Source organism: Moschus berezovskii, chromosome 14 (assembly GCF_049115385.1).
Source record: "Moschus berezovskii isolate FMDL1 chromosome 14, NW_MosBer_1.0, whole genome shotgun sequence".
Lineage (NCBI taxonomy): Eukaryota > Metazoa > Chordata > Mammalia > Artiodactyla > Moschidae > Moschus > Moschus berezovskii.
In genome coordinates, this window is record NC_142473.1 from 25,775,106 (window position 1) to 25,802,338 (window position 27,233).

The following is a 27,233-nucleotide window of genomic DNA, read 5'->3' on the forward strand; positions in this document are numbered from 1 at the left end:
GGACTTTCAACCTCAACTCACACCTTGAGTTTCAAGAGGAAGATCTGGGCTGGTAGCTAGGCTTAATAATGTGTGTAAATGTCAAATCAACATAAGATACATCTGAAACTAACATGATATTGTACGTCAACTATATTTCAATTAAAACAAATAGAGAAAGATCTGAGTTTTTGTCACTGGGTAACTTTAAGAAAACAAACACTTAATTTTTCAGTTTAGTTATTTACATAATAGAAGTAACAGTATTTTTCTCACCTACCTAAGAGCATCTACTGTGTCCATATAATGAAATAAGATATTGAAGTACTGCAATTCAGCCGTGATACTAGACACCCCAAATTAACACAGACCCTACAGGTTAAGGGCTCAGTCCCCACCCAGACTGCCCTTGCTTCAAGGGCACAAGATCTTATCAGCCACAAGATCCAGGGGTCCCCAGGCCATCCACACTTCTAATCAACTGACTGCAATTCCAGGGAGTCACATTCAGTAATTCACTAGAACAACTTATAGAACTCAGTAAAACACCATACCCATAACTACGTTTTATCTGCGCTTTTCTTTTCAGAAGCTGCCTTGAATCTTGCCTACATCCTAATCCCCAGCATTCTCCTTCTCCTCCTCCTTGTGGTCACCACAGGTGTATGTTGGGTTTGGATCTGTAGAAGGAGGCAAGTAAAATGTTGATCCTGTAAACCTTTGTGTTTTCTGAACTTGGACTTCGTTAAAAGGCAAGGCAGCTCCAAGAGAATCTCTTCTGCAGATTTGAGAATAAATCTTCTGATGGGTTCGGGGCACTCAGAAGGACTAAGCATTTGTTCTCAGTTGTAATTAACAGAGTAATCTTACATTCTTTAATTTTTTGGTGTGGAAGATTTTAAATGACTTGAGGGGTGAGACTGCGTTCTTCACCTGTGGATCCACACATCACTCAGCAAAGTTTTCTCATGCATGTGCATTCTCACTCCAGAAATGTTTTTTCAGCGAGTAAAGGAGTAAATAGTGAGCCATATGAAAACGACTGTTCCAAAGCCTCCTGGCACACCTCGGAAATGAAACCACTTCATTCAAAGTAAAATAGCCGAATCCTTTTAATTGACTTTTACTTGAATACACAAGTATAGATGGCTACAAAATAGCTACCTATTCAGTGAACTGAACTGAACTGAAGCTACTTAAGGTAGTAGCTTAGAGCACCTCTGTTAGTGGATCATGGAGCCACCATTTTAGAGGTACCCAGAACTCTTCTCAGCTACCTTTTTATTCCCCAACATCATGGTCTACATAGAGAAGGTGGCATTGCCACTTCACAACAGGAAAGCAAAGGTACATTTTAAGACTTGACTCCCTTTGATGACCGATTTAAGAATAAACTAATAAGATTTCAATGTAGAACCTACTTCATTTAATAATAATTCCTTAAGGACGTCCCTGGTGGTCCAGCAGTTAAGATTCTGTGCTGCCGGTACAGAGGGTAGGGGTTCAATCCCTGGTCAGGAAACTAAGATCCCACATGCCATGCAGCGTGGCCAAAAGATTAAAAAAATAATAACTTCCTTATAGAATTATTAGAATTAAAGCAGTTAATACATGCAGAGTATATTATAAGCACTCAAAAATATCTCTTCCTATAATCATTTTTATTAGTTAATTCCTTTTAATACAAAATATTGACAGGATTCAGTTCATAGGACGTGGTAGGGTTCAAGAAGGAGGGGACATAGGTACACCTGTGATTGATTCATGGCAGAAACCAACACAATATTGTAATGCAATTATCTTCCAATTATAAATAAATCTAAATTTTAAAAATGTTGGTATGGCCAAAAAAACAGAATTCAGTTTAAAAAATTACTGATATATTTTCTAACTGCTTACTCTGTGCTTGGTTCTTGATTTCCCTTCCTTATCTACCCATTGAGCAGCTCACCCCAATCTGGGAATTGTAACTTTGAAGCTGGAGTCTACTCACAGTTTTAATCGTTTTGTGCAACAGACACAAAAATACTAGCAAAATATTTCCAAAAATGTGTGTGAAACAGTAATACATGAACTTCTTTATTAACGCTTCTTTAGGTATAATTATCATAATATTGAAGCAGCGATGAGCATAAAATATTTTAAGGCATCTTAATAACTGTGATATGAAAATAACTATGATTTCCGTTGGTGAGCAAGTCAAAGATATTACTAATTCTATTCAGCTTGATTACCCACATTCAGAATTGAAGGACAGTTTCCCTTAGAGATGGATTTGTTTTAATGTGGCCTTTTTCCCCATGCAGTTTTCTCCACAGACCCTCTGGGGGCTCTGGGGACCCTAGGATCACCAGTTCTGCTCTGTGCTCAGGCCACGCTGAATGAATGACAGATAGAACACTTCCCTCGTTCATTCCTGCCCCACCCGAAACCCTGCCCTGTAGGCTGACACAGATGAGAAGTGCAGCGCAGTGACCACGCAGGGATGCCCCTCTCCTGCCTGGACCGGGGCCTGGGGACATTCTCAGGCCCCTTGTCTGCTCAGCCCTGGTTCTCCGTCTTCCTAGGAATCGGGGGCAGCCGGACCCCAGCACTAAGGAGCAGCGCCCCACCTGGCCGGCTCCTCAGCCCGGGAACAGCCCGGACCTGGAGGTTTACAACGTCATACGAAAGCAGAGCGAAGCTGACCTGGCCGAGCCCCGCCCGGACCTAAAGAACATCTCGTTCCGAGCGCGCTCCGGAGAGGCCACGCCCGACGCCATGTCTTGTGACTATGAAAACGTGGTCGTGAACCCGTCTGAAAGCCGGTTCGTGACGCTGGTGAGCATGGAAAGTGGCTTCGTCACCAACGACGTTTACGAGTTCTCCCCGGGCCGAGCGGGGAGGAGCAAGGAGTCCGGATGGGTGGAAAATGAAATCTATGGTTATTAGGAGCCTGGAAGGAACCCTGAACTGACAAGAATGGGAAGGGAGAGAGAAGCAATTTTCCTATAAGGGAAACACTCAGAAGGTCTGTGAAAGGGCTCAGATCAGGTCCTGGGGGTGAGCATGAGACGGTTTGAGCCCCCGCTGGAGCCCTGGTTTGGGCTGTGTCACTTAACCCAGCCCCTCAGCGGGCTGGAACCTCCAAGAAGCACCTTGCCCAGGGGCTGGCACGTGGTAGAAAATAAATACCTGATTGTTGTAACTGACTTTCAAGAGAGTGCTTTCCTTGGAGGGTGTGCTGTGGAGCTTGGCTTCTGTTCCTCTTCTTCAGTACAGCGGCAGTCATTACAAGGAGACAGAAGTCCCAGGAGCTTTTCAAAGCTGACGTATGCTAACATCGGGCTGGCCTACACATAGCAATTCTCATCTCTGTTTTTGTTTTGTTTTTTCCCAAAGAATCAAATCAAACCAAAAGCAGGAGCAGAATGTGAGTCAGTTTGTGTCTACAGTCCTTTCTGCATGTGGCCTCGGGGGATCTGTTTTTCTTTCTCCTGACATCCAAACTTGGAAATATGTAACTTGGAAACAATTTAGAAACTAAAAATGAAGTTTGAATCTAGGCTTCTCGGCTGGACTGTGTTCCCCGTCCTGATATTGCACACTGTCCTGTTTGTGTGTTTGTCTCACTGCAGCCTCAACATTAATATTAGAAATAATGCTAATGATTTTACCATTTTTTGTTTGGGGGAGCTGACTATCTCAAACACTTTAAGACTCAAATGCAGAGAAAAGTGGCCTAACACCAGTCATTTACCATATGAAATTCTGAAGGCCATTATTTAAAACACCAGCAACATCCTACCATCAGCTTAATGATTTTACTTTTTTTACCATTCCTCGTATATCTTGTTTCTGAATAGTTTGTAACTTTGCTTAACACATGGAACCCCAAACTAGACAGAGTAAACTCGTCTGGGTCAGAGTGGTATCGAATGTAGTGAATTTTAATCATGGCCAATTGCCTGACTTACCAAGGCAGAGAGCAGGGTGGATAACAAAACATCATTCATGCCTGCTTCAGGAAATGCGTTCAGTGCAGTTAACACTATTTCAAGCAAAAAGAGTGACCATATCTTAACAGTTTTAACCAGCTATACTCCAATATAAAGTAAAAAGTTTTTAAAAAAAGAAAGAGTGACCATATGGTCTGAAGGACCGATCCCTTGTCCAAAACATGGAAGTTCCTATTTTGCATCAAACTTCCTGGCTCTGTGATGTGTCGCTTTATCCTCCCCATTCCCCCTGTCTTCTGGTCCCTACTAGACTGCAAGCTCCATGAAGGTTGGGATCCAATCCACCCAGCCAGATGTGTGCTTCCTGCACCCGAGGCAGTGCCGCGAACAGAGTAAACCATCAATACTTCTTGGATGGATGAACAGTTCATCTTTCAGAGTGAAGTACAATCCATCTAAATATTTCAGCTTGAAAGTTTGGAGGACATGGTTTTCACACTCCACCTTGGTGTTGGGGGAAGATAATTGAGTTATTTTAGTTTGGAAAGCACTCCCACTACCTGGGAAGACGGAAGCATAGGGACAAGTAAACAGAAGCTGGTGAATTAACAACTTATTTGGTGGCACTAGTGGTAAAGAATCTGCCTGCCAATGCAGGAGATGCCAGAGACACTGGTTTGATCCCTGGGTATGGAAGATTCCCTGGAGAAGGAAATGGCCACCCACTCCAGTATTGTTGCCTGGAGAATCCTATGAACAGAGGAGCCTGGCGAGCTCCATGTGGTTGCAGAGTCTGACACAACTGAGCATGTGTGCACATACACACTTATGTCACTAAAACTTAAAATGAGGATTCAGTCTTAAAGTTATAATCAGAGATAACCATCTGCATCTTCCCTTTTTCATTAGTGTCTTCTCTACTGGGATCCCCAGATCTCTTATTCTGTGTTTATACACAGCCAGTGTGGGAGTACCAGACCAATGTACCTGCCTCCTGAGAAACCTGTATGCAGGTCAAGAAGCAACAGTTAGACTGGTCCAAAATTGGGAAACAAGTATGATAAGGCTATATATTGTCACCCTGCTTATTTAACCTATATGCAGGGTACATCATGCAAAATTCCAGGCTGGATGAATCACAAGTTGGTATCAAAATTGCCAGAAAAATATCAACAACCTCAGACATGCAGATGATACTGCTTTAATGGCAGAAAAATGAAGAGGAACTAAAGAACCTCTTGATGAGGGTAAAAGAGGAGAATGAAAAAGAGATTGAAATTCAACATTCAAAAAACAAAGATCATGGCTTCTGGTCTTATGACTTCATGGCAAATAGAAGGGGAAAAAAATCAGAAGCAGTGACAGATTTTATTTTCTTGGGCTCCAAAATCACTGCAGACAGTGACTACAGCCATAAAATTCAAAGACACTTGCTCCTTGGAGGGAAAAAGCAGAGACATCACTTTGCCAACAAAGGTCCTCATTCTCAAAGCTGTGGTTTTTCTAGGAGTCGTGTACGGATGTGAGAGCTAGAACAGAAGGAAAGCTGAGTGCTAAAGAATGGATGCTTTTGAATTGAGGTGCTGGAGAAGACTCTTGAGAGTCCCTTGGACTGCAAGGAGCTCAAACCAATCAATCCTAAAAGAAATCAACCCTGAATATTCACTGGGAAGACTGTTGCTGAAGCTGAAGCTCCACTACTTTAGCCATCTGATGCAAAGAGCCAACTCATTGGGAAAGACCCTGATGTTGGGACAGTTTGAAGGCAAAAGGAGAATAGTGTGGCAGAGAATGAGATGATTAGATAGAATCACCAACTCAATGGACATGAGTTTGAGTAAACTCCTGGAGATAGTGAAGGACAGGGAAACCTGGCGTGCTACAGTCCACGGGGTCACAAAGAGTCAGATATGACTTAGGGACTAAGCACACAAGCATGTGCTCTATTACATGTTATGCTATGTCCCTAATAATAAAGTTTGTACCTGTTTTTATGTTTTTGCCTCCTTGATAAAGCAGGCTTCCCAGGAGGCGCAGAGGTAAAGAATCCTGCCAGTGCAGGAGACTCAAGAGACACAGGTTTGATCCCTGGGTCAGGAAGATACCATGGAGAAGGAAATGACAACCCACCTCTGTATTCTTGCCTGGAAAATTCCATAGACAGAAGAGCCTAGCATGGGGTTGCAAAGAGCCAAACACTACTGAATTAGTGAGTACACGTGCAAATTTAACAAGGGCTTGCTAAATATTAAGTGTTATGTTCAAATTAAGCATTGAGAAACTTACCTAGTGATCCAGTGGTGAAGACTCCATGCTCCAAATGCAGGGTCTTGGGTTTGAGCCTTGGTCAGGGAACTAGATCCCGCACACTGCAACTAAGAGTTTGCATGCTGCAACTAAAAAAAAAAAAAGGTCCCACATGCCACAACTAAAAGTCCCATGTGTCCCACAGCTAATGCCTGATTCAGTTCAGTTCAGTCATTCAGTCGTGTCCAACTCTTTGAGACCCAGTGGACTGCAGCACACCAGGCCTTCCTGTCCACCACCAACTCCCGGAGCTAGCTCAATTTCATGTCCTTTGAGTCGGTGATCTGATTCTCTGTCATTCCCTTCTCCTCCCGCCTTCAATCTTTCCCAGCATCAGGGTCTTTTCCAATGAGTCAGTTCTTCACATTAGGTGGCCAAAGTACTGGAGTTTCAGCTTCAGCATCAGTCCTTCCAAGAAATATTCAGGACTGATTTCCTTTACGATTGACTGGTTTGATCTCCTTGCTGTCCAAGGGACTCTCAAAAGTCTTCTCCAACACCACAATTCAAAAGCATCAGTTCTTCGGTGCTCAGCTTTCTGTATAGTCCAACTCTCACATCCATACATGACTACTGGAAAAACCACAGCTTTGACTAGAAGGACCTTTGTTGGTAAAGTTATGTCTCTGCTTTTTAATATGCTGTCCTGGTTTGTCATAGTTTTTCTTCCAAGGAGCAAGTGCCTTTTCATTTCATGGCTGCTGTCACTATTTGCAGTGATTTTGGAGCCCAAGAAAATAAAGTCTGCCACTGTTTCCATTGGTTCCCCAGCTATTTGACACGAAGTGATGGGACCAGATGCCATGATCTTTGTTTTTTGAATGTTGAATTTTAAGTCATCTTTTTCATTCTCCTCTTTCACTTTCATCAAGAGGCTCTTTAGGTCCTCTTCACTTTCTGCCATAAGAGTGGTGTCATCTGCATATCTGAGATTATTGATATTTCTCCCAGAAATCTTGATTTCAGCTTGTGCTTCATCCAGCCTGGCACTTTGCATGATGTACTCTGCATATAAATTAAATAAGCAGGGTAACAATATGCAGCCTTGATGTACTCTTTTCCCAATTTGGAACCAGTCCATTTTTCCATGTCCAGTTCTAACTGTTGCTTCTTGTCTTGCGTACAGGTTTCTCAGGAGGCAGGTAAGGTGGTCTGGTGTTCCCATCTCTTTAAGAATTTTCCACAGTTTATTGTGATCCACACAGTCAAAGGTTTTAGCATAGTCAATGAAGCAGAAGTAGATGTTTTTACGGAACTCTCTTGCTTTTCCTATGATCCAGTGGATGTTGGCAATTTGAGATCTGGGTCCTCTTCTTTTCCTAATCCAGTTTGAACATCTGGATTTTCTCAGTTCACATACTGTTGAAACCTAGCTTGGAAAATTCTGAGCATTACTTTGCTAGCGTGTGAGATGTGTGCAAATGTGTGGTAGTTTGAACATTCTTTGGCATTGCCTTTCTTTGGAATTGGAATATAAACTGACCTTTTCCTGTCCTGTGGCCACTGCTGAGTTTTCCAAATTTGCTGACATATTGAGTGCAGCATTTTAACAGCATCACATTTTAGGATTTGAAATACTCAGTACAGTCAAATAAATATTTTTTTTTAAATCTTGCATAATTGCATGCTCGGTAGTGTTTGACTCTTTGTGACCCCATAGACTATAGCCTACCAGGGTCCTCTGTCCATGGAATTTTCCAAACAAGAATACTGGCGCAGGTTGCCATTTCCCTCTCCAGGGGATCTTCCCAACCCAGGGATCATAGCCAAGTCTCTGGAATCTCCTGCATTGGCAGGAGGATTCTTTACCACTGTGCCATCTGAGAAGTCCCTTAAAAAGTCTTTTGAAAATATTGAACATTGAGCTTATTCATCCTGGTATTGTTTGAAATTTAGTTGATCTGTTTCATCATTTAAAGCCATAGTTCCCAGTTTTTTCTTCACTGTGACACACATTGGATGATATGAATATATCAGATAATTCCTTGGGTCTATCCATTTTAAAATAACTTCCTGGACTTCCCTGGTGGTACAAAGGATAAGAAGCCACCTGCCAATGCAGGAGACACAGGTTGGATCCCTGGTCCGGGAAGATCCCATATGCCACAGAACAATTAAGCCTGTGAGCCACAACTCTTGAGCCCACATGCCACAACTACTGAAGCCCATGCTTCTAGAGCCGTGCTTCACAACAAGAGAAGCCACCATAACGAGAAGCCCGTGCACCGCAATGAAGAGTAACCCTCGCTTGCTGCAACTAGAGAAAGCCCAGCACAGCAATGAAGACACAATGCAACCAAAAAGATTTGTTTTTATTCTTTAAATAGTTTCTTGAATACCTACTATGTGCCTGCCGCACACTGTGCAGACATGACACACAGCCAGATGTCAGGCTAAGGCTTAGACAAGTTGGTTGGTAATTATGTATGTTTCCCAGCACAGTAGCTATAAAGTTCTTTATTTTTTCATGGTATTCATTCCTTCCTTTATTCAGAATGCTTTCATATACCTACTTTGTGTCAGGATATATGCTAAGTGCTAGGCATAAAATGATGAGTAAGACGGATACACATTCCTCTCATGGAGTTTGCATTCTAGTAGGGGATGAAACTGCATTAGAACACAAGGAGTGAAAGAGAATTTGCTATAGTTTGGTTTTTTGTTTTTTTTTTAGTTGTGTGCAGCTTTTTCTGGTCTCCCTCCTCTTCCCTTCCCTCCTGTTCTTGAGCACTTCAGTCCTAAAGCCATTAGGTAAGTCAGAGGAAGGTCGTACCCGTGTCCGGGGATGTGGGGAGGCTTGGTGGCATAGATCGGAGTGTCAGGCCGGAGCAGGATAAGGAAGAGGTCAAACCAGAGCAGAAACCTGGCTCAGGTGTGGCCTGAGTGGTGAGGAGGCCATCCACACGTGCCGCGGAGCAGCAGGGACAGTGAGTGGCAGGTCACACGGGGAGGTGATGAAATAAATAAGCAGACGAAGGGGAAGAAGGGCCCGGTTTCGCACTACAAGAGGAGAGAGTTGCAGATACAAACAAGAGAAAAACTGGAGTGGGCTTTTGTATTAGATCGAAATACTGGTGTGACTTCATGATTTCCAACGTACCGTATATATACACATACATATATTCTCTAGCTGGATTGTAAATAACATTCTCCACTAAAATACACCAGGGTTCCTTTTTAAAATTGAAGTATAGCTGATTTACAAAAGGGCTGCTTAAAAAAAATGCCTGATTCCATGGTCAGAGTAGGAAAAATACTCGATTAGTTTGGGGAAAAAGATTTTTTTCAGGAAAGCAAAGATGCAGCCAGGAATGAGGGGCCTATGTCACAGGTCACAGTAGCCAGTTTCCCGCAGCCAGCATTGGCCAAATGTGGGGTAATTTAAGCATCAGAATAAATAAATATAGTGATAGATTATAACCCATTGGATAAACAGAAGACTACACTGGTATAAAATAATAAATAAATAACCTAATAGTGGAAAGCAAACTGCAGAGAGAGGTACCAAATGAAGGCCTAGGAAATAACACACCCAGAGATGGAAAAGCAACAAAGTCAATTCTTCTGTACAGCCTCTTTTTTTCCTTTAAATAACAGTAAATGGTTAGAAATTACTTTTTTTTTTTTCTGCCTCACCATGAGGCATGCAGAAGTCTTAGTTCCCCAACCAGGGATCGAACCTGTGCCCTCTGCATTGGGGAGTGCAGAGTCTTAACCACTGGGTCACCAGGGAAGTTCAATAATTGCTAACTAAAGTTATTTTTGAATTCTGAGTTTGAACAGCAGAATGAAATAGTGTCTAGACTGACTCACCAGAGGAAGGGCATCAAGAGAAACCAATTTTTCAAAATATGTTTTTCCAAAAATACAAGCTGTTGAATATGTATTATCACAGGCTAGTCACTCAAGAGTTTTCTATAATGAGCTATGTATTTTAATTAGCAAAAGTTAGAGCCCATCAAGCCCATCAATAGCACTCAAAATTTGTGCTATTCCATTCTTAATTTTTCTCATATGGATTGTATTTGATGCAAAGCTTATCAAGCAGAATTCATACTTATTTGGCTGAAGTTGCAATTACAAAAAAAAGTCAGTGAACATTTCCTGTAAGGCAAGTCACAGACTCAGACACGACTTAGCAACTGAACAACTTTTGCAAGGAAGTTAGAAGCCGCTTTAATTGTTTCCACCACCAGATGGCAGTGTTAGGATATCATAGAAATTCTACTTACTGTAACATTTATTGGTTTCTGACAAGTAACTTTCTGAAACAATAAGGGAAAAGGTGAGGGTAACGTTCCTACCTAAAAGTGTTGTGAGAATAAAATCACAGATATATGCAAAGCATGGACATATGTTCAGAGAAGGCAATGGCACCCCACTCCAGTACTCTTGCCTGGAAAATCCCACGGACGGAGGAGCCTGGTAGGCTGCAATCCATGGGGTCGCTAAGAGTCAGACACGACTGAGCGACTTCTCTTTCACTTTTAACTTTCATGCATTGGAGAAGGAAATGGCAACCCACTCCAGTGTTCTTGCCTAGAGAATCTCAGGGATGGGGGAGCCTGGTGGGCTGCCGTCTATGGGGTCGCACAGAGTCAGACACGACAGAAGCGACTTAGCAGCAGCAGCATGGACATGTGTTAATTGGTTGAGTTGTGTCCACCAAAATTCGTATGTTGAAGTCCTAGTCCCCAGTCTTTGCAGACATAATTAGTTCACACAAATGAAGTTACTCAGGTGGACTCTAATCTAATATGGTCAGTATCCTCATACAAAGGGGACACTTGGACACAGACGTTCACAGAGGGAGGCCGTCATGTGAAGAGGGAGGCAGACCTGGGGTGATGCTTCTACAAGCCAAGGACCACCAGAGACAGCCAGCAACCACCAGGAGCTAGGGCAGAGGCAGGGAGCACGTTCTGCCTCACAGCCCTCAGAAGAAACCAAGCCTGCCAACACCTTGATCTCAGACTTCCAGCCTCCAGAACTGGGAGACAACACTTTCCTGTTGTTTAAGCCTCCCGGATGGTGGCACTTTGTTACAGCAGTAACAGCTGGGAAATGAACAGCATGTGAAAAAGGACTAATGCATATCAGTTGTTAGGAATGCTGAGCACTTCTAATATAATTGTATGAGGCAACAAGACTGTTTCTGCTACAAAGTGCATTTTCCAGCTGTCATGGATTTATTGAATCTATCCTACACACACACACACACACACACACACCACCCAAATCAAGACATTCCATGGAGCAAGAGAGAGCAGGGAGGGGGATTTCAGTGAAACACAGGAGGATAGCTGCTAACAATGAGATGTGTCAGGTCTTCTCTGAGGAAGCTCACACAGAGGCCACATGGCCCATTGGGAGGGGCAGGATTTGGAGCTCTATGGTTCTGAGACTCTCAGGCATGCGCTATAAAGGTGTTAGTTCTTCATACCAGAGAGGGCCTCCCTCTGCCGGTTGGAGAGTTGAATCTAATAATTGTATCATCCCTCTTCGTCTCAGGCCATGAATTTTGGTCATTTCCTTTTATTCTCTAAAAGCTGGGAAAGGGAAAGGGACAAAGAAGCTTGGTGGTAGTTCTGTTTTGTTTGTTTTAGAGATCTAGAATCTCTAAAAACCAATTTTATTAAAGATTGAGATCAGTTAGGTGGTATGAAGGCTGAAGAACTGCCCCTGAGCCCCCTGTCCACATGTGTCCTCAATATTTCACCCCAAGCCCTACCCCAGAGACAATGAATAAAAGAGTCTTGAATAGGGTTTCCCTGGTGGCTCAGTGGTAAAGAATCTGCCTGCCAATGCAGGAGACACAGGCTTGATCCCTGATCCGGCAAGATCCCACTTGCCCCAGAGCACTCAGTCTGTGCTCCACAGCTATTGAGCCTGTCCTGTAGGGCCCGGGAGCCATAACCACTGAAGCCTGCAAGCCCCAGAGTCTGTGCTTTGCAGCAAGAGGAACCATTGCAATGAGACGCCTGCACACTAGAACTGGAGAGTAGCCCCCACTTGATGCAACTGGAGAAAAGCCTGAACAGCAGCAGAGACCCAACACACCCAAAAATCAGTTAATTTCATTTAAATTTTAAAATAGTGATTTTTTTCTAAAGAGTCTTGAATAAAGTGAGCTGGAATAGGCAGCACGGCCGATCGCCACACTTGACACAGAACCCACCCCAAATCCTCCTTTCCTCAGGCTCAGAGAAGGGACTTGGCCCCGCTGGATGGGCTGGGAGGCTGTCAGCTGTTAGGGGAACTTGGAGCTGCCTTTTTTGTGTGCATATGATAAAGAGAGCATAGTGAATATTTCCTGTGAGGTAATGGGTTGGATTGGAATTTTAACTAAAAGGAACTGTGAGGACCTTGTTTGATTACTGAAATGAGTCCACCAGGCAGAAAAGTTACCTTGAGACAACTGAAATCCAGGGAGGGTCTGGATTTTAGATCAGCAAAGATATGACTCAGTGTCTTCTCCATTCCATGGCCTCTATACATATTGGTTGTTTCCCTAAAAAACACCTTCCACCCCACTCAATTTTGTCTAGTTAACTCTATGTCTTTTAAGACTCTATCATCAAGGATACATTTTCCACAGGGCCTTCTCTGATTTCTGTGCTCTCTGTCTTAATTACGTGGAGTAGCACAGAGTCACGAACTTTCTATGTTCACCTCAGCATTCCCAGCACCTAGTCGAATGCCTGGTTCATAACTTGGCTTCCTGATTGGGCTGAAAGTACCTTGGGGTCACAGTATTTCTCTGATTGATTTTTATATCTTTCCAGAGTGCCAAGAATAAAGCCTTGTACCCAGTAGGAGATCAATAAATACTTGTTAAATATATAGATCACAAAATGTAACAAGTTTGTTCTTTTTGTATTTCAAGGGAAAATATAATAAATAATCATGATACCAAGCCAAACAAATCCAAAGAAACCTCCAGGAAACAAAAAATGAGCAAGTGTTCCAAGAGGTTTTACAGAGTAAGTCCATATGGGATTTTAAAAAACAACACAAATGCTGTAGGACTTTATTGTGAATTGAATCTGCCAATGTCAATGCTGAAGAAGCCAATCCTAAAGCCAATACCAGCATTTGTTTCCCAAACACTGATTAAAACAAATATTTTTCAGTTGCCATAGCTTTGGGATATATTTTTGACAAGCACACTGAACACAGAAAATAATATAGAAACTCTGGCTCCTTTCATTTTTGTTTGACATTAAAGAACCTAACCTCACTAGTGAGGCTAGAAAACACCAGTTTCACAACCACAAAGATAACTTTCCTTGGATCCAGGATGCCAACTCCGGTGCCATCGTTGTGATGATCTGTCATTTCTACCAGCAGCATGTGCTTTACAATTGAACACAGCTTCCAAGTAGCCTTCAAGTTTGGAAACTAGATAAAATTAGACTAAGCCCTGTGTCTCTGCATGAAAGCACCAACAATATCTCTTTAATATGGTGTATAGCCCTTCTGCAGTTTTAACTTTTATTATGAAAATCTAAGAGCATACACAGGGCTTCCCTGGTGGCTCAGGTGATAAAGAATCTGCCTGCAATGCAGGAGACCAAGGTTTGATCCCTGAGTTGGGAAGATCCCCTGGAGAAGGGAATGGCAACCTACTCCAGTATTCTTGCTGGGAAATCCCATGGACAGAGGAACCTGGCAGGCTACAGTTCAAGGGGTCGCACAGAATCAGACACAATTTAGTGACTAACACTTCAAGAGCATATACCAAATCAGGGAGAATTCATTTGCCCAGCTTCAACAGTTACCAATTGTGAAAGGAGAACTCAAGACATAGAGCCCTTAAAGAAAGACTTCTTGCTTTCACTATTTAGCAAGGGAGACAATACTTCATAACAAACATGTTCTCCAAACAAAGAACATAGCAGGTATCTAGTTAAAAAATGAGAAGTTGCCAAGATTACTATCAGTTTGTATCATATTGCAAGTGTTGTCGCTGATCTGTGGATATCAATATTGTAAAAATCAGGAATAAAGTTGTTTGCATTAGACTCTGAGCAGCTTACAAGAAGGCCTTACTTAGGTCTTCATTCAGAGGCTAGTGTTAGGATATTCTGCCTTTTTTTTTTTAGTTTAAGAATGCCAAATATTTGGAATTTCTTTTTTGATTTATTTGGGGATGAGTTTGTGATTACGGTACATGATGTGCTAAGTCAAGAGACCAGCAGGACAAGTATTACTCCTGCTTGCTTGGCAAGTTCCTGACCTTGAAGCATAAACTTGACCATACAGGTTTGTTCAGTGATTTTCTGATTCACGTCATTGACTTGGTGGATTTTTCCTATTTGGCCAGTTTAATTTATATAGGAGTCATAAGAGGTGTGAGGCTTCCTAAGTGGCTCAGTGGTAAAGAATCCACCTGCCAGTGCAAGGAGACATAGGAGATATGGGTCAGGAAGATGCCCTGGAGGAGGAAATAACAACTCACTCCAGTATTCTTGCCTGGAGAATCCCATGGACAGAGGAGACTGGTGGGCTACAGTTCATAGGGTTGCAAAGAGTCAGACATAGCTAAGCACACCCAGCACACAAGAGATGTTGATTAATATGAAAAGGTTTCCTTATAGTATGGTTCAAAAGAACTAAAGCCTTGTGATGAATTAACGACTATATAGAGGCGTCATACTTCCCTTGTGGCTCAAACGGTAAAAGCCTCTGCCTACAATGCGGGAGACCCGGCTTCGATCCCTGGGTCAGGAAGAACCCCTGGAGAAGGAAATGAAAACCCACTCCAGTACTCTTGCCTGGAAAATCCCATGGACGGAGGAGCTTGGTAGGCTACAGTCCATGGGGTCACAAAGAGTCAGACACAACTGAGCAACTTCACTTTAGAGGTTTCATAAAGCCCCTAGTCCTATTTTGATCCTACCAGTGTTACAGTGTTGTATTTGAATCGCTATCCTCTTGTCCTTTCTATGTCTAAAAGCAAAAGGCACCCAGTTTGCCTTTGCCGATCTTTACCTGCAGTAGCTGTATAACTGGGGTGCAATTCCTTCTCTGAAATCTCTAAGTAAGCTAGTGTTCCTGGCCTGTCAGGAAGTAGCCTTCTTTTTTATTATTTCTTTATTTTTGGCTATGCTTGGGCTTTCTCTGGGTTTCCCAGGTGGCGCTAGTGCTAAAGAACCTGCCTGCCAATGCAGGAGACATAAGAGATGCAGGTTCGATCCCTGGGTCAGGAAGATGCCCTGGAGGAGGGCATAGCAACCCACTCCAGTGTTCTTGCCTGGAGAATCCCATGGACAGAGGAGGCTGGCGGGCGACAGTCCATGGGGTCACACAGAGTCGGACACAACTGAAGCATCTTAGCACGCAGGCACGCGCGGGCTTTCTCCAGATACAGTGAGCTGGGGCTACTCTTTGTTGAAGTTTGTGGGCTTCTCATTGTGGTGGCTTCTCTCGTTGTAGGTTTCCCTGGTGGCTCAGCTAATAAAGAATCTGCCCGCAATGCGGGAGACCTGGGTTCAATCCCTGGAGAAGGGAAAGGCTACCCATTCCAGTATCCTGGCCTGGAGAATTCCATGGACTACAGTCCATGGGGTCGCAAAGAGTCGGACGCAACTGAGCGACTTTCACTTGCTCTTTTCTCTTGTTGCAGAGCACAGGCTCCAGAACAAGGACTTCAGTAGCTGTGGAGCATAGGTTTAGTTGCCCCGAGGCTTGTGGAGTCCTTCCAGATCAGGGATCAAACTCATGTCCCCTGCATTGGCAGACAGATTCTTAGAAACTGGACCACCAAGGAAGTCCAGGAGATAACATTCTTTACTAACCGAAAGGCTGAGATTCCACGAGTCATAGAGCAAGAAGAAGGAAAGTTTTCTGGAAAGATTCTGTAGGCATCTTTTCCAAATATTCCAGAGCAGTCCTTGTTTCTTAATAGTGAGCCTACCATACCTAATTAAATTAGATTTGGTTTTGAATGTGACATTTCTGTTACAAATTTTTATCAAATCCCCATAGGAAAAGGATAGATTTGTTCTGAACCTGTGTAAATAATGACATGGTCATGAAAAATTAAAGTAAAAGTAAATGGCACTTTGTGTACTAATCATTGTTCTGTGTAGTTTTACAGACAAAGCCAATCAGTATGTTACTGTTTTCCTCAGAAGCACTTTTCTTAGTCATTATTTTGCAACTCATACAAATATGAAATCATTATGTTGTACTCCAAAACTAATAGAATGTTATATGTCAATTATATTTCAAACTTTTACATAAATAAAATAAAATGCTGTAACTTGAAAAAACATTTTTCTTAGATTTTCCTCTTGATTTATTATTATATTACCCATTTTCTAAGATATTTTATAGATTTTTTTCTGAACTGTGGGAGACCAATGTCAATAAGACACCCCTTAAAAATGTTTTGTTCTACTTTGAACAGAGTTAACTTGATAAATCAAAAATTAGTGATAAATTAGGAAGAAAGGGATGTTCTTATTTTCCCAATAGAAAATAGAACACTATCCACAAGCAAGCACTTCATCTTAATTTTCTTCCATCCTAGATGGAGAAGACTCTAGAGAGTCCTTTGGACAGCAAGGAGATCAAACCAGTAAACCCTAAAGGAAATCAGTCCTGAATATTCACCAGAAGGACTGATGCAGAAGCTGAAGTTTCAGTACTTTGGCCACCTGATTCGAAGAGTCAACTCATTGGAAAAGACCTGATGCTGGGAAAGATTGAAGGCAGGAGGAGAAGTTGGTGACAGAGAATGAGATGGTTGGATGGCATCATCGACTCAATGAACATGAGTTTGAGCAAACTCTGGAAGATAGTGAAGGACAGGGAAGCCTGGCGTGCTGCAGTCCGTGGGGTCACGAAGAGCCAAACACAACCGAGCGGTGAACAGCAACTAGATAATTAATTTTTTATTTTATAATCTTAGTGTATGATTGGCTAACTACTGTCACAAAATCATCTGCTTTCAACCTGAAAAAAAAAAAAAAGTCCCAGAAATCCTCAGTCATCATTTAATCACACACTTGGTGACATCAGAGTCACCAAGACATCAGGAAAGCCTATACCTGTGAATCTATTCCATTTAGTATCAATAGCGAAGAGTACAGCTGCAGGCCTTTCCTGAGGTTATGATTCTTTCAACGTTTCTCCCAGAAGATTCCATCACTGGTCTATAGTGTAATAACAGGGGTATTTAGACAACTGTTAAGGAAAGGGGAAAACATCTCTTCATGACAGTACTGAATGGCTTGGATTAAAGCACTATAATAACTAACAGTATCTACAAGAAGGCAAGTGAGATTTATAGGGATTTAATCAACAATCACCCTGAGAGTAGCAATAGTATGGACAGCTAGGGCATTGACAGATCTCCAGGGCTCTTTATTATCCTTTGAAGTGTGTTTTAAAATAGATAAAAAGCTGTGAATAAATTTTGTTGACAGTTATCATGCTGGTCTTTGCACATGAGCATGAGTATGCTCTATCCATCCTGATGACACAGGATTGCTGAAACATGCTCATTTTACTCTAACATAACATTATAACGTACACGTACAGTCAGCAAAAACAAGACATAGAGCCGATTGTGGCTCAGATCATGAGCTCCTTCTTGCAAAATCCAGGCTTAAATTGAAGGAAGTAGGGAAAACCACTAGGTCATTCAGGTATGACCTAAATCAAATCCCTTATGATTATAGAGTGGAAGTGACAAATAGATTCAAGGGATTAGATCTGGTAGACATAGTGCCTGAAGAATTATGGATGGAGGTTCATAACATTATATAAGAGGCAGTGACCAAAACCACCCCAAAGAAAATGAAATGCAAGAAAGGCAAAGTGGTTGTCTGAGGAGGCTTTAAAAAATAGCTGAGGAAAGAAGAGAAGAAAAAGGCAAGAAATAAATGGAAACATATATCCAACTGAATGCAGAGAATAGCAAAGAGAGATAAGAAGGCCTTCTTAAATGAACAATGCCAAGAAATAGAGGAAAACAACAGAAAGGGAAAGACGAGATCCTTTCAAGAAAATCGGAGCGGTCAAAGGAACATTTCATGCAAGGATAGGCAGGATAAAGGACAGAAGTGGTAAGGACCTAACAGAAGAAGAGACTAAGAAGAGGTGGCAACAATACACAGAGTAACTATGCAAGAAAGGTCTTAATGACCTGGATAACCACGATGATGTGGTCTCTCACCTAGAGCTGGACATGTTGGAGTGTGAAGTCAAGTGGGCCTTAGGAAGCATTACTACAAGCAAAACTAAAGGAGGTGATGGAATTCCAGCTAAGCTATTTAAAATCCTAAAAGATGATGCTGTGAAAGTGCTACATGTAATATGTCAGCAAGTTTGGAAAACTCAGCTATGCCCACAGAACTGGAAAAGGTCATTTTTCATTCTAATCCCAAAGAAAAGCAATGCCAAAGAATGTTCAAACTACCATACAATTGCACTCATTTCGCATGCTAGCAAGGTTATGCTCAAAATCCTTCAAGCTAGGCTTCAGCTATATTTGAACCAAGAATTCCCATGTACAAGCTGGGTTTTGAAGAGGTAGAAGAACCAGAGATCAAATTGCCAACATTCGTTGGATCATGGAGAAAGCAAAGGAGTTCCAAAAAATATCTACTTCTGCTTCATTAACTATACTAAAGCCTTTGACTGTGTGGAAAACAGCAAACAGAGGAAAATTCTTAAAGAGATGGTAACACCAGACTACCTTACCTGCCTCCTGAGAAACCTGTATGTGGGTCAAGAAGCAACAGTTAGAACCGGCATGGAACAACTGACTGGTTCAAAATTGGGAAAGGTGTATGACAAGGCTGTATACTGTCACCCTGCTTATTTAACTTCTATGCAGAGTATACCATGCGAAATGCTGGGCTGGATGAATCATAAGCTGGAATCAAGACAGCCGGGAGAAATATCAACAACCTCAGATATGCAGATAATACTACTCTAATGGAGAAAGAGAAGAGGAACTAAAGAGCCTCTTGATGAATGAAAGAGGAGAGTGAAAAAGTTGGATTGAAACTCAACATCAAAAAAACTAAGATCATGGCATCAGGCCCCATCACTTCACAGCAAATAGATGGGGAAAATGTGGAAACAGTGACAGGTTTTATTTTCTTGGGCTCCAAAATTGCTGCAGATGGTGACTGCAGATATGAAGTTAAAAGACGCTTGCTCCTTGGAAGAAAATATGACAGACCTAGACAGTATATTAAAAATCAGAAACATCACTTTGCCAACAAAGGTCCATCTAGTCAAGGCTATGGTTTTTCCAGTAGTCATGTATAGATGTGAGAGTAGGACCATAAAGCAGGCTGAGCACCAAAGAATTGATGCTTTTGAATTGTGGTGTTGGAGAAGACTCTTGAGAGTCCCTTGGACTACAAGGAGATCCAACCAGTCCATTCTAAAGGAGATCAGTCCTGAGTATTCATTGGAAGGACTGATGCTGAAGCTGAAGCTCTAATATTCTGACCACCTGATGTGAGGAGCCAACTCATTAGAAAAGACCCTGATGCTGGGAGGGATGGAGGGCAGAAGGAAGGAGCATCAGAGGATCAGGTGGTTGGATGGCATCACCAACCCAATGGACATAAGTTTGATCAAACTCTGGGGGATAGTGAAGGACAGGGAAGCCAGGCATTGCCACAGTCCATGGGATTGCAAAGAGTCGGACATGACCTAGGGACTGAACAATAAGGGTTCTTTTGAAGTGAAAGTCGCTCAGTTGTGTCCGACTCTTTCTGACCTTATGAACAATCCGTGGAATTCTCCAGGCCAGAATAGTGGAGTGGGTAGCCTTTCCCTTCTCCAGGGGATCTTCCCAACCCAAGGATCGAATCCAGGTCTCCCACATTGCAGGCAGATTCTTTACCAGCTGAGCCACAAGGGAAGCCCTGGGAATCTCCAAACTTGGAATTGAAACCAGAAGTGAGAGGTGTCTTAAGGACAGCTAAAAGGTACAGATTAACAGTTAGCAGTGCTCCCTTTGCGCAGGTCTGTGCTCTGAGTTCTGTTTCTCTGAGGCACTCTGACATCCTAAGTGAATGCCATTCTCCTTTCTGTTCCTCTCTGCTCTATTTTCTCAGTTCTTCAACATGAGAGTGGTAACCCTAGGGAGAAGAGTCAATAAAACAAAACAAGCATGTTAGGAGTTAAGTGGCTTCACCCCATCTCTGCCTTGGTACTAATTGTGAAAAACTTGACACAAATTCACTGAACTTTGTTTGGCCCCCCTTTCCTCATTTACAAATGAGAGTTTTGGTCTCTACATGATCCCTAAGTTTCTTTCTAATTCTAATGTTTTGGATTATTTTTGAGCACTTTCCTGCAAGGTATTCCTTTCCCCCTGAAGAGTAAATGGAAGCACTACTTACCCACCTTCAGCAGAAAACACTCGTTCAGTTGCTCTTCCAAAGCACCATGTCCTCCCTCCTCCCCTTTTGTCAACAGCCAGGCAGCCTCACACTAGGTTGACCAAAGTAGGGCCATCTCAGCAGAGTAGAAGAGTTCAACTAGCCAACCCCCTTAGGAAGAGGATTAATGACCTGGTCTCATTTGTGCCACGCACAAAAACCAGCCATCAAGCTGGTGACATGGTGTAATTCCTCACTCCTCTTCAAATGAAGGATTTTAAGAGAATTTTGTCAATCCCTCCCCAGGCATAGTAACCTTGTCCAACCATCAGTTATTATCCCTTTCAGTACTTCTTAAACTTTTCCATTGAAAATGCACATAGCACCACACACACATACACACACACACACACACACACACACATGCACACACACACACGTGTGCAAATGCACAGCCCTGGGAAAATGGCCCAACACAATCTTTAGGAAATAAACCTTCTCCAAAGTCCTGTGTCTATCTTACTTGTTTAAATCTCACAGCTACTCTGTTTTTCATATATAAATAAAAGCTTAAAGGGAAATTTTGTATTCCTGAAGATATAATCTATTTGAGAAAGACTTTAAGAAAAATCTCCCACCCTCCTCAATCATGGAACATCTCTCACATTTCCATTTGGAAAAACTCCACTGGAGAAAATGATACAGTACATTTTTGCTCTGAGGAAGAATTCATACTCTTGAAGGTGATTTATTATTTTTTAATTTGCATTTTTCTACTCCATCAGTCAATATTTATGAAGCATCTATTATTTTTCTTGCTCTCAATTTAGTAAAGTCACTAAGCTGTTATAATGAAGATATTCACAAGATTTGTGCTTTCGTGACAATAATGACATAAAAGTAAAATGTAAGTGTGTTCAAACTATATAATATGTTACTATATTTTCACTATAAGTGTAAACTAAAATAACTGTAAGAATAAAAATGTAGAATTATTTTTCATATATTATCAAACAAGTTACATTTCTTCTAAAATATTCAAAAGCATCTATTAAAATGAAAACATAAATTAAAAAGAATAAATGTCAACTTTTAAGGGGGGGTCGTTTACAAGATCTTAGCTGCTGAACTAGGTGGAACCCATGCCCTTGGCAGTAAAAGCACAGAGTCCTAACTACTAGACTGCAAGGGAATATCCAATGTCAACATTTTAAATCAAATATTTTAAATTTAATATTTTTAAATGTAATTAAACTTTATTAAATGGTTTATAAAATGATTCTTCATTCAGAATTTATTGCCCTTGTTGAAGCTGAAACTCCATTACTTTGGCCACCTGATGCCAAGAGCTGACTCACTGGAAAAGACTCTGATGCTGGAAGGGATTGGGGTCAGGAGGAGTAGGGGATGACACAGAATGAGATGGCTGGATGGCATCATCGACTCGATGGACATGAGTTTGAGTGAACTCCGGGAGTTGGTGATGGACAGGGAGGCCTGGCATCCTGCAGTTCATGGGGTCGCAGAGTCGGACACGACTGAGCAACTGAACTGAACTGATTGCCCTTCTAGTTGCCAATGCAAATTATTGGTATCATGCTTCATAAATATTTTAATTAGACCTTCATATATACAATTTAAGAGGGCTATAAATCATATAATGTTGCAAAATATTTCTCAGCCACCATGTGCAATAGTTGTGAAATCACCCTAAATCTGTGAACACAAAAGAAGTAAGACACGTGGACACTTAGCAGTATTAGAGACCAATAATTTAACAGAAGAGCTGTACAAAAAATATCTCCATGACCCAGATAATCACGATGGTGTGATCACTCACAGAGAGCCAGACATCCTGGAAAGTGAAGTCAAGTGGGCCTTAGGAAGCATCACTATCAACAAAGCTAGTAGAGATGATGGAATTCCAGTTGAGCTATTTCAAATCCTGAAAGATGATGCTGTGGAAAGTGCTGCACTCAATATGCCAGCAAATTTGGAAAACTCAGCAGTGGCCACAGGACTGGAAAAGGTCAGTTTACATTCCAATCCCAAAGAAAGGCAAGGTCAAAAATGCTCAAACTACCACACAATTGCACTCATCTCACACGCTAGTAAAGTCATGCTCAAAATTCTCCAAGCCAAGCTTCAGCAATATGTAAACCGTGAACTTCCAGATGTTCAAGCTGGTTTTAGAAAAGGCAGAGGAACCAGAGATCAAATTGCCAACATCCACTGGATCATTGAAAAAGCAAGAGAGTTCCAGAAAAACATCTATTTCTACTTTATTGACTATGCCAAAGCCTTTGACTGTGTGGATCACAATAAACTGTGGAAAATTCTGAAAGAGATGGGAATGCCAGACCACCTGACCTGCCTCTTGAGAAATCTGTATGCAGGTCAGGAAGCAACATTTAGAACTGCACATGGAACAACGGACTGGTTCCAAATAGGAAAAGGAGTATATCGAGGCTGTATATTGTCACCCTGCTTATTTAACTTAAATGCAGAGTACATCATGAGAAACGCTGGGCTGGATGAAGCACAAGCTGGAATCAAGATTGCTGGGAGAAACATCAATAACCTCAGATATGCAGATGACACCACCCTTATGGCAGAAAGTGAAGAAGAGCTAAAGAGCCTCTTGATGAAAGTGAAAGAGGAAAGTGAAAAAGTTGGCTTGAAGCTTAACATTCAGAAAACTAAGATCATGGCATCCGCTCCCATCACTTCATGGCAAATAGATGGGGAAACAGTGGACACAGTAACAGACTTTATTTTTCTGGGCTCCAATTTCACTGCAGATGGTGATTGCAGCCATGAAATTAAAAGACGCTTACTCCTCGGAAGAAAAGTTATGACCAACTTAGACAGCATATTAAAAAGCAGAGAATTTACTTTGCCAACAGAGGCCTGTCTAGTCAAAGCTGTGGTTTTTCCAGTGGTCATGTATGGATGTGAGAACTATACATGGACAGGGAGGCCTGGCATGCTGCGGTTCATGGGGTAGCAAAGAGTCAGACACGACTGAGCGACTGAACTGAATTGGATATGGAAAAATGTATTCATTCTTGTTGAAAGAGAAGTCTGAAGAACTGATTAATTCGTACTTCCTTTTACTCAAGTATTTTCATCACCCAATGCTCCCCACACTTCCCAGCACTGTGGGACTCCATCTTTGGGAAAACACAACCCACAAACCTTCCTAACATTCCAAGGGAGTCATCTTCTGTTCTGACAAGGCAGGAGATGTTGGAAAACATATTCCTGGGGGCAAACAGTGCTAGTTGGGCTTCCCAGGTGGCACTATTGGTAAAGAATCCACTTGCCAAGGCAGAAGACACAGGAAATGCGAGTTCGATCCGTGGGTTAAGAAGATCCCCTGGAGCAGGAAATGGTGACTCTCTCCAGTATTCTTGCCTGGAAAATCCCATGGAAAGGAGTCCGTGGGGCCGCAGAGAGTCAGATATGACTGATTTAACATACAAACACACACACAAACAGTTGTTAGTTATAAAAGTGGATATTTAGGGTGGACCGATGTCACATGATATCGTTCATATGTGGAGTCTTTAAAAATGGATACAAATGAATTTACCTACAAAACACAAGTAGAGTCACAGATGTAGAAAACAAACTTATAGGGGAAGGGGGATATGGGAGAGATAAACTGGGAGATTGGGATTGACATATACACACTACTAGATATAAACTTATAAGGACCTACTGTATAGCACAGGGAACTCTACTCAATACTCTGTAATGGCTTATATGGGAAAAGAATATAAAAAGAATGGATATATGTATCAGTTCAGTTCAGTCGCTCAGTCGTATCCGACTCTCCGCGACCCCATGAATCACAGCACGCCAGGCCTCCCTGTCCATCACCAACTCCCGGAGTACACTCAAACTCATGTCCACAGAGTCGGTGATGCCATCCAGCCATCTCATTCTCTGTCGTCCCCTTCTCCTCCCGCCCCCAACCTTTCCCAGCATCAGAGTCTTTTCCAGTGAGTCAACTCGTCACATGAGGTGGCCAAAGTATTGCAGTTTCAGCTTTAGCATCAGTCCCTCCAATGAACATCCAGGATTGATCTCCTTTAGAATGGACTGGTTGGATCTCCTTGCAGTATAAGGGACTCTCAAGAGTCTTCTCCAACACCACAGTTCAAAAGCATCGATTCTTCGGCGATCAGCTTTCTTCACAGTCCAACTCTCACATCCATACATGACCACAGGAAAAACCATTGCCTTGACTAGACGGACCTTGGTTGGCAAAGTAATGTCTCTGCTTTTTAATATACTATCAAGGTTGGTCATAACTTTCCTTCCAAGGAGCAAGCGTCTTTTAATTTCATGGCTACAATCAGCATCCGCAGTGATTTTGGAGCCCAAAAATATAAAGTCTGACACTGTTTCCACTGTCTTTCCATCTATTTCCCATGAAGTGATGGGACCAGATGCCATGATCTTTGTTTATATAACTAATTCACTTTGTTGTACAGCAGAAATAAGCAGAACATTGTAAATCACCTTTACTCCAATAAAAATATTTTGAAGTGGATATGTAGGCTTATGGCCATGCTATGTCAATACTGAGTGCCACATGTTCTTTAATAATTTATGGTGGAGGTGAGATTCTGAAAGCCAGAGTAGGCCTCTAAAGCTAGGGTAGGCCTCGCTTGGCCCAGTCTGAGAGCTGTCAGAAGTCTCCAGTATGTAGACATGATGGAGTAGAGTGGGTGTGATATGATCCCCTCCACTCTGTTCCACAGAGAATACAGAATGAGAAAAGAACCTAGGAACAGAGATCACAAAATGCTTTCTCATGCATTATCTACCTACCCAGTGAGGTTAGTATATACAGCTGCTGCTGCTGCTGCTGCTGCTGCTAAGTCACTTCAGTCGTGTCCGACTCTGTGTGACCCCATAGACGGAAGCCCACCGGGCTCCCCCTTCCCTGGGATTCTCCAGGCAAGAACACTGGAGTGGGTTGCCATTTCCCTCTCCAATGTGTGAAAGTGAAAAGTGAAAGTGAAGTCACTCAGTCGTGTCCGACCCTTAGCGACCCCATGGACTGCAGCCCACCAGGCTCCTCCATCCATGGGATTTTCTAGGCAAGAGTACTGGAGTGGCTTGCCATTGCCTTCTCCTAGTATATACAGCAGATATGATTATTACTAGCTTACCAATAAAGAGACGGAGGCACTAAGAAACCAAGGCGATTCTCCAGTGCTAACCTAGCCACCATTTGGTGGAGCTGAGACCAGAACCCGGGACTCTTGGCTCCTGGCCTACAGAACCTGCAGCCTTCTGTTTGCTTCTTGATGCTCAGAGTTGCTTCTGAATTTTTGTCCGGGTCTTGTGAATCCAAAAGAATAAAAGAACCACCTTGTTTTCCTCTCTTTAGTGTTTAAGGATTTGGAAGTTCAGGGGTGGAGAAAAAGGGAAGTTGTTTTAATAGATGTTTTCTGAATTTGATTATTGAACTTCGACATCTTGGAACTAACATATCCTGAAATGTTTCCGGTCAAATAGTGATTATGGGCCCAAAAATAAAATTACTGTATTTAGTCTTCTGGGGAGTGGTCACCATCTTCTTTCATCCTTCTGATTTGGATTTCCCTGGGCTACTGGATGGGGATGTTTTCTGTCCTTACATGGCAATTTGAGAAGGGTAGCTAAGTAGCATAATTGTTATTTACCATGTGGTATGCACTATTTGGGAGTTAGGGGCTGAACCTGACAGAAAATTAAATGTGATTTCTGCCCTCAGAAGTCCTCATTTTACTCTGATGAATAGATTTGGCATGTAAACACAGGAAGGAGGGGAGAACACCAGTCTCAAGGGCAATGGGGTAGAGATATATCCAAAAGAAATGTCTGTCTGTGGGATTACCTAATAAATTTAACTTTGATGATGAGTCAAAGAAAATTAATACACTTTTAAGCAGAAAAGCAAAGACTACAGATGCTGCCTCTAAAGCTGATCTCCACACCTCCAATCTTCTTCCCCCAAAGTTTCTGAACAAGTCATTCTATGACATCTGCCCACAAACCAGCTTCTTGGTGACATTCTATGTTCTTCGCAAAAAATATATATATACTCCTCTCTCTTTCTCACTGTCAGCTCTGCCCTCCAAAAAAAATCAGGGCACTAGAAATAAGCATCAAATTATCTTCCCTCACCGGGATGGATGGATCCCTATTTAGGAAGACATTTATTCACTATGTCAAAATGTGACTGACCAGTAGAGGGGGCCTGGGTTTCGTATTTGATATTCTTCAAAAACACAAGAAACCAGAAAGCAGGGCGCCTGGGTGAGGTCACAAAGCAGAATAAATTAGGTGTAGAGGACACTGACAACTACTAAAAGGCTTTGTGAACACTTTCCCTATATCTTTACAGTCCTGTGTGGGCATATGAGAAAGGAACATTATGCAGACTAGAGGAATGAATCACTCCCTTCCAGCAGTGCATGACATTTCTCACTTGAGCTCTCTTGCATTCAAATTTTTCTTACTCAATGATACTTCATTTTAACATAGTTTTTCCATTATGACACACATGTGCAAATTCCTCAACTTGCCATGGCATACTTTGGTGAAATGCTTAAATGAACTCTTCGGTGAACTCTTACCTTCACATATCTAG

At 42.1% G+C, this 27,233-nt stretch overlaps 1 protein-coding gene across 5 annotated transcripts in view; it reads left to right on the forward strand.

The window, feature by feature from the left end:
- The window catches only part of LAYN (layilin), a 44,603-nt gene extending 22,829 nt beyond the window's left edge, over positions 1–21,774 (forward strand). For 2 of the 5 annotated variants that reach the window (XM_055423001.2, XM_088842923.1), the window contains 2 exons: positions 569–671; positions 2,547–3,170. In XM_055423001.2, coding sequence (XP_055278976.2) covers positions 569–671; positions 2,547–2,910 — 467 coding nt within the window. In that variant the 3' untranslated portion in view covers positions 2,911–3,170. The other 3 variants (XM_055422999.2, XM_088842922.1, XM_055423002.2) reach the window with 3 other exon arrangements.
- The last annotated feature ends 5,459 nt before the right edge of the window (positions 21,775–27,233 follow it).